The sequence below is a fragment of the Acanthisitta chloris genome, unplaced genomic scaffold, assembly GCF_000695815.1.
Source record: "Acanthisitta chloris isolate BGI_N310 unplaced genomic scaffold, ASM69581v1 scaffold36460, whole genome shotgun sequence".
NCBI lineage: Eukaryota > Metazoa > Chordata > Aves > Passeriformes > Acanthisittidae > Acanthisitta > Acanthisitta chloris.
This window is the reverse complement of record NW_008652850.1, coordinates 9,698-17,915: the sequence shown is the minus strand read 5'-3', so window position 1 is coordinate 17,915 and position 8,218 is coordinate 9,698. Positions and strand designations below refer to the sequence as shown.

At 40.8% G+C, this 8,218-nt stretch overlaps 1 protein-coding gene across 1 annotated transcript in view; it reads right to left on the bottom strand.

The window, feature by feature from the left end:
• Positions 1-1,276: 1,276 nt before the first annotated feature.
• Positions 1,277-8,218, bottom strand: part of LOC103805910 (COMM domain-containing protein 5-like) — a gene marked incomplete at its 5' end in the record, with an annotated part of 13,719 nt that continues 6,777 nt past the window's right edge. Inside the window, 3 exons of the mRNA XM_009078579.1 lie at positions 1,277-1,781; positions 3,688-3,763; positions 5,575-5,670. Coding sequence (XP_009076827.1) covers positions 1,680-1,781; positions 3,688-3,763; positions 5,575-5,670 — 274 coding nt within the window. The remainder of the gene's footprint in view (positions 1,782-3,687; positions 3,764-5,574; positions 5,671-8,218) is intronic.

Below are 8,218 nucleotides of genomic sequence, written 5' to 3'. Positions count from 1 at the left end.
AGCTTTTGAATAGTTTGAAATCCTGGCTGATGGTTTGTTTGAAAGTACAGGACACATTCTTGCACAGGTTTTAAAAGCTTTCTGGACCACAGCTATTTAGCTATCTATAGATTGGTATGGACTGATTTCAAAGAAGTCTCATCTTAAAAAGTATGACAAATAAGTCTTATCATGCTTGGTGTGATTTTTAAAATCCAAAAGCCAAGTCATCCTTTCCTACACAAACAACTGTGGGAGTGTAAAAGGCCTCCTGAATCCACAATTTAAGTTTCAGTAGTTTTCTGTGGGGAGTGAGGAAGGTAAAGGCAAGTTCTACAATCACAAAATGTGAGAGAAGTATGGGCAGCACTACTGAGAAAGAAACCCTGCAATTAGCTAGGATAAGCCAATGCTTAACAATGGCAGTGGCATGTGCTTTCTAAAGTACATCTGACAGCCAGATAAACCCTACAGTTCTAGGGCCCACAGCCTGTGCTCTCTTTGGGCCATTTGTCACAGCCTCCCTATCTTTGCTACTGGGGAAAACTCATTCAGGCAAGGATTGAGGAATGCATCCCTTCTTGGCAAAACTCTAAGGGACATACTTGTGGTCCCACAGCGCTTAAATGAGACTTCAACATATGCTTCAAGTTAAGGGATTCTTCCCAAGATTAACTCATGGGGCAAAGGACTAACTTAGACTATTTCAGTTTAACAGGAGGAACCCACATTGACCATCTAGTCCAACCACCTGAACAACCTGGAACTTCAGCCTATGCTTAACTGCTTTCTTGACCTGGGGGCTTGGATATCGTCATACCTATGACTTCCATCCCAGAGGCTGTAGGCAGCCTCTTCATCCTGGAGTCTGAGCTGCGTGATTAATGGGTCTATAGCTGTAGTGGGCTACAAGATTACTGCCTCCCACTGCTTGCTATCACTGCAGGGCCAGAGGTTTCTGCCTAGTCACGTCAGCTGATTTCATTCAATCAAGCATATAGGCCAGACATGAAACAAGAGGCAGACATTTCCAGTTAGAAACCCGTGAGATTGCTGCTACTTAGCCCATTCTGATCAACCAGATAAGACTTAGATTGCAGCTTTCACTTCTGTAATTCCATGGAATTAGTCCTGGAAGATCAGCTGATACTTCTCTCTTGAAGCACAGATTTCCACTTTTCTTCCAAATTAGCCTTTAAATATCCGTAGCTATACCTTAGTCACTTCGTGAGAAGCCAGACAACAATGTTACTTATGCACAACTCAGGATCACATTTGTCACACTAGAAGGCAGGGGTGGGTTTGTCATTTTGTTTTTAATTTGAACTATTGCAGAGCTTTCTTATGATACACACACACTGATGGGGCTTCCGGTAGCAGACTTGCAAAAATAATTAGTGATGAATCATAATCAGAAATAAATGACTCTTCCATCTATTAAGACAGTTATTTAAAAAATGTTTTGATGAATCATGCAAAAACGCTCACAAACAGCATTATACTTTTTCATAGACGCATTTTTGGTTTTCTTAAGTCTTACAAAAAGAGTTTGTGCTTTTAATACTTGAATTGAGAAGAATATTTACAGCAGACATCATAATTGGAGTTCATACAGGCAAAATGGTGATGGTCCCCTGCTCTGCCATTCGCAGAACACGCTGAGGGGTTCAGATCTCTTCCATAAACTCCCAATCAGTAATTCAGTCTTGGATCTTCAGGATGCTCCTCTTCTCCAAGTCATTCATTTCCTTCAGTATAAGGGCAACATTGTATCTCAGTTCTTGAAACTTCGCAACTGGCACCTGAAACAGAACATTCAGGTTTGAAAACACAAGACATCTCAGGGACTTCAGGTAGGGCATGCTGTGGATCGGGAACATTCCACAGTGTCAGCCAAATCTCTCCTGAAATACTTTTTTTTTCACACTTAATACAAAGGATTTGAGGTTAATAAAATTCAGTTAATTCAACTAAATCTGTGTGGAAAAGGAGAGTGGGAAAAAGTAGAAATAATGGCTACATGGCACATTTTCTGTACTTTCTGTGCTGCCTGATGTGAGAAAGGAAGCACTCCAGGATGTACACTGAGGGCTGCTGTAGTGAAGGAAGAGTCATGGATGGGAAGGAAAGACAAACACGTGTGAAATGTTGTGGAGCCTACAGAACTCTCAAGCAACAAATTCCAAATATTCTGCTTGTCCAGGCTTGCAAGAGAAAGGAATTGAGACTTGAGGCAAGAGACTTGGCAGCAACGTCAAGAGCAAAGGGCACCAGGCACTGTCTATATGTGGAAGGCAAAACACTTTGATTAAACATAAACATCATCAACGGTGCAGGAGACTAATGGACTCTCCTTTACCATTTGAAGCCCAAGAAGCCAAATGGATGGAAATTTGTTTTCTGTTAATAGAGAGATCCACTGCAGGCACAGACTGGGTGACACAGACTAACATTAGTGCAGGGCACAAACATGTGCTTACATGAGTGCCCACTGCAGTCTAGCTGGTCCCAGGTTGCTCTGCAGAGCACTACCTAATTTACTCCTTTGTCTACACTGAAGACAGCAGTTCTTTTGACATAAACCCTTGTCATCCTTCTGCCCACTGTAGCACAGGTATCAATTATGTGAGAGGAATCCGACATCTGATTTGCATTTTCCACATACATCAGAAATGCATAAAAAGCTCCAAATCTAAGCAGTAAAGAATATATACTAGTTTTATTCTCACAAGTGAAACCTACCCTATTGTAAAGGGTTAACCTGAAGTCCATGGCATCATTTAAGTTCCATGGAAGACCTCATATAGAGCATTTTGGATGCTCTGAGCTGGACTGCCCAGGGGAGTAAATTTGATCTCCTGTGTTGTGAGACCCTCAACATCTTGCAATGTAGCACAGAATTTGTGCCTTTCTCAACAGCTGCTTTCTTGCAAAACATTCTAACAGTAAAATCACTCCACCCCTTTCAACCCACAGGGCTTTGGTGCTCCTTCCAGACTACTACTAACCCAGGAACTGACGCCAAAACCTGTACAGAGTTCAAATGTAACAATGCCTGCTGTGCACTGAATTCCTGTATGCACCACCATGTTATTTATAGAACAAATAGCATTCCTTTTCAAAGGTTCAAATTATGGAAGAGTTTATGCCATCTTCTGGCAAGCCTTTAGGTACAGTGTCATAAATACTGCCACTGACTAACTCTGAGGTAAGAAACAAAGAGCGTTTTATTTGCTTTCTAGCAGCAAGAACTGTACTGAGAAGAAAGAATAAAACTACCTCTGCCACAGAAGAGAATGTTACCAATCTCTGCCAAATGGAGGAGGTCTAGAAGTGCATCATATGTTATATAAACCACCCCAGTAATTTTCCTGCCCTCAAGAACCACCATCAGGTTTGAAGGTTACAGCTGATAACCACCCCATAATTTTTAACCAAACCAGGTATTATGCAAGTCCTTCTCAGTAATTAATATTCTTCTAACAAGTTAAATTTCAGCAGAACATGTGTAGGAAAAAGGTATGAGATGATTTTTGTTGGCATTTTGTTATATATTGTATGCACACTGAACACAAAGGATTCCAAAGCAAACCAACCAATGATAATGCATTGTTTACAAAAAGCTTTAGTATTTTAAATAGTAATTCAACCTTCTAAATAAAACTTCAAGTGGTTTCTTTTTTTATTTATTATGGCAATCAGGCTTACTTCAAAGCGATGAGCTGTCCCGTCTGAAAGCTTCATCATCATTAGAATGGATGGTTGAAGTGCTCGGGCCAGTGAACTGCAATTATTTACATTATTAGTGTTACAGCAGTAGACATCAGCAGTGTGGTGAGTACAGCATTGCAAATTAACAATTTTAGATGTTCACGTAGGCTTTACATAGAACATGAGTAATTTCAGTCATAGAGTCATTTACCTGTCTGGCTGGAAACTCATGAACATGAGTCCTGTCCAATTTAACCTCAGTATTGAGACTAAACATTTCTTAACTAGTTTAGTAGCTGCAAGTTTAGGAGCATCTTCATTTTTACATAATCATTTTAGTGGAACTGTGATAGGGATAAGAGCTCACCAAGCTCTGCTAGTAACCATGCAGGTTTTTTATGCAGTTTACCATGTTGCATTAATCCTTGCCATCCTTCCATGCTTTCAACTGCCACCTCATTTGGGAAAATCAAGCTCTTCCAGACTTCATCCTAAATTTGTGTGTTGTTATTTTATTTGATGACCCAAAGAAGGGAAGTGAGTCATTCTTGTGCAGCTTCCATCAACTGCTGTTGCCAAAGCCTGCTCAGGTACTGACAGGCGTTACAGCCAGAAGCCATACCTCTCTGCAGAGGCTGTTGCTGGATGATAAACAACAAATCCCAGGGGGAAGGTTAACTGGAAAGGAAAATAAGAGGAAGGAAAATAAAAAAAGGATAATGTATTGCTCATGTGTTGTTTGGAAAACAAGTCATAGGATTTGCCTGCAGCTTGCAGGCACTGTGCCTGAGGATGTTTATCTGTGCATTCTGCTCTCTTATAGGTATAGATTTTTTTCTGCACAGTGATACCTGTGTGGTGCTTACAGCACTGCCCATCAGAGTCACCTGAACTGGGAGTTTGTGGCCACTACAAGTTCTACTTAGGAGTGTTTTTTCTTGATTTCAGTAAGACCATCCCTGACTATCCATGGGCCTCTCAACTATGGTAGCCAGAAGACTGCACCAGACACAGGTATTCATGAATGCAACATGAAGTCTCCCATGCTAACAATTTACACTGCTAACAAATACTGGATCATCTTCTAATTTCTTTCATCTTGGTCCATCTTGGTTAGAACTAAACACAGACCAAAACAGCACAGACAACAGGTTTCTGTTTCCTTCTGACTCTAGCCGGAGATCCATCCCCCAGCTGCTGCTGCTGTGGCAGGTGGCAGGAAGCTATTCACTGCAGGCACAGAGAGGATGACCATGAAGGCCTTTACTCCTGTTTTATGAAAGAAACAGGATGTAGTTCAATGACCAATTGTGTAACTATGGCAGTGTAGAGGTGTTGTTCTGAAGCCTCTCTTTGTAGAAACTACAGCAGACTGTACAGGGGATGGAAAGTCATTTTAACATGTGCAACATACAAATGACAGTCTACTTGAGAAGCTGAATAGGTGATTTCCCTCCCCTGCTGCAGTGAAACTGAGAGCTTGCCTGGCTGCTTGAGGCTCAATCCATCTAATTTATTCCATCATCTCTGAGGACCTGTGGATTTGTATCAGCTCCATTAAGCTTTAAAATATTGAAAAAGAAACTCAAAGTTTGAGTGAAATGTTTCTAACACAGAGATCAAAACAAATAAGGAGCAAAAAAGGATAATCAGTGGAAGATGAAGGCAGCAGCCTCTTGCCAGGTGCACATTAACAGCAGTAACCTGTATATTGACTTCTACACTGTTCAGAAAATTCCACTTGTGTCTTACCATTTAACGCTACATCCCAGTCCCTAACAGCAAGATACATTTTAACACCCTTAACATTTTCAAGCAGCCCAAGAAGCCAGTTTAACCTTAGGTAAAAAAATTTGCAGGGACATGCAGGATTCTCTTTTATACCTCGTGGATATAGCTACGTCCACTCTCCACCTGAAGTCCTGGATAGTTGGTAGCCTACTTCTCTGTATCAGAGCTGTGCCTTCGGGAGCAGGACGCCTGCAGAGTGATGCAGAAATGGGAGACTGAAATGCAAGTTCATAAAAGGAAAAACAGTCTAAAGAGAAAATTAGATTCCTCAGAACAAACCTGTCCAGAACTTGTTTCTCTCCTACATCTGTCCTCATTTAGAGAGGTCTGAACGAGAGGTTTTGTGTATTTAAGACAGCTGTGCTCAGATTATCTCCTTTTTCTATGCTTAACTATGGTCTGTGCTGAAAAAAAGACCAAGTGACTGTAATTCTAGTAAACTGATGTCACTATCAAGTTTTGTAAGAGTCATTGTGGTTGTTTGCATATCTATTCTTTCAATTATATGCAACTGTGAGGCACAGAAATGGACCTGCAAATACATCTTTACTTTCATGCAGATCCAACAGGAACAAGCAATCAGGAACAAGACAGATGACTTAAGCAAAACAGTTGGCTAAGGTCACTGTACTCCTTCAGCAAAAAGCATCTAGTATTGGCAAGCAGCATTGTTTTAAAATATAATAAAATTAAGAGTGTATTTTGAGTGTATTTTGAAGCATACTTAAACAAAAATCACAGTGGTTCTTGTTAATCTAACACAATTTACAAACTAAATTCCTTACATAATGTTCACTGCCAACCCCAGCACAACCTTCAGAATCTTTGCCTAGTCTAATGTGTAAGAAGCCAAGGATTTAATTTAATACTCATATTGCAGGAAGAATCAGGCTGATCAAGGCTTAGTTTATTTCTGTGATGAAATACAGTTGACAGTGATTAAACTTCACTTGGTTGACAATCTAAAATTTTAACAGCATCTCAAGCTCTGGGTAGCAAAACAAGCCAAATCTGATACAAAGACATAACAACCATTCATTTTTAGACATATATGCAGAAATAATTTCAGAGTGAGGACACTGAGGTGGTCCATGCAGGAGCAGGACTTCTGGACTTTGTGTTACCATATTTTTTTTGCTATGTATCCTATGTCCCTGGAAGCTATTTACAGTACATTTCAAAGCTACTCCAGTACTCCTGCTAAGGGCAGGATAAGAAACACTACATCCTTTATCCATGGTGCTAGATGTAATCTAATTACAGACTTTACATCAGAAAGGAATCCTCTCTGAACAAATCAAGGACTGTAGGAATGGTAGTCTAACATCCCTATTCAGATTCTTGTGTTCGAGTTAGCTAGTGCCTTTAGGAACATCCCAGAAAGAATAATGATCTGGTAAGATACACAGGACTAACAGGCTGAGATCCTCCAATGCTCTTGCATTTTGCAAAGGTGATGTAAGGAAGAATTTACCATTTTGGGAGGAGGGGGTTGGGCAGTGTCAGAAGTGACACACATTCTTAATAGTATGGTAAAGGCATGAGCAAAAAAAGTGGATCAGCTGATTCTTACTCACTGTCAACTCCTGGATATGAAGTAGGTCACCACAGCTCTGTGCAACCCAAGAGGAGCCGGGGTCTATAACAGTCACTAGAGGGATTAAACAGTAAGAACAGGCCTTTCCCTCAGTGGAGAGCTACTGACAGTGCATTGCCCTATTTGGAGAATCCCTAAAAACAGCCACACTGCTACCACTTCCTTAAGACATGCTAACTCCCATCAATGGAAGACAGTCCATTCAGTGCAGCATCAGCACTCTGGGGGAAGAAAGAGTAGAAAAAACCCAGGAAGATCTTCTAGTTAGCAATTGTGGGAAAGGTCAGCAGAGCCAAACACCCAAACAGAAGTGAAGCTTCTGAATATTGTTAAGCGACTGCATCACCGTGGCCAAACACAAGGCTTTATTTCTGGTCAGGACTGCACTTCAGCACCATCTCCTCAGGAAGAGTCACAGCATTTATAGCTTAGTTTAAGCTTTTGTCAGGACCTTCCCAGCTTGGACAAGATCACAAATGGAACTGCAAGAATCCTGTAAGGATGACAGAATGTGCACAGTGGCCAACATACATACAGAAACTATACAGGCTGTTAATCAAGCCATTGATTTCTAAGAGGAATAGCAAAATGGAGCAGAAAAGACTCAATGAATCTCATACCCAAAACCTATAGCCTATAATTACATTTTGTAAACACTCTGTGCCAACAGCTGCAATATACTGTCAGCACATCATGCACAAAGAAGTCAGAACAAGTAAGGCACCATGGATCAGCCAGAGAGCATCCAAGCTATGTGTGGAAAGGATATGATACACCTGGTGGCAAGAACATCATCTGCCAAAGGATGCAACAGAAGAACACTTGAAAATGAGAGATCAGAGAATCTGGAGCAGCAGCTGACAACAATATCAAAACTAAAGACAAATTCTGAATGGTTCCCTATGCACATAAGAAGACATGCCTAGCAGGCCACTGAACAGAAGAATGAGTGAACTGGTATGTGTGAAATGCTGACAAATGGCACACAGAATGCATCACTTCAACCCTCTTGGTCGAAACTAAAGCTTAGCTTTTAAAAAACCCAACAAACAGCAGTGCATTTATTATAAACGTTCAGAGAAGGTAAAGTTGGGGTTATCCTTTCCCTTAAAAAATAGCTTTAGTTTCATGCAGTTATTT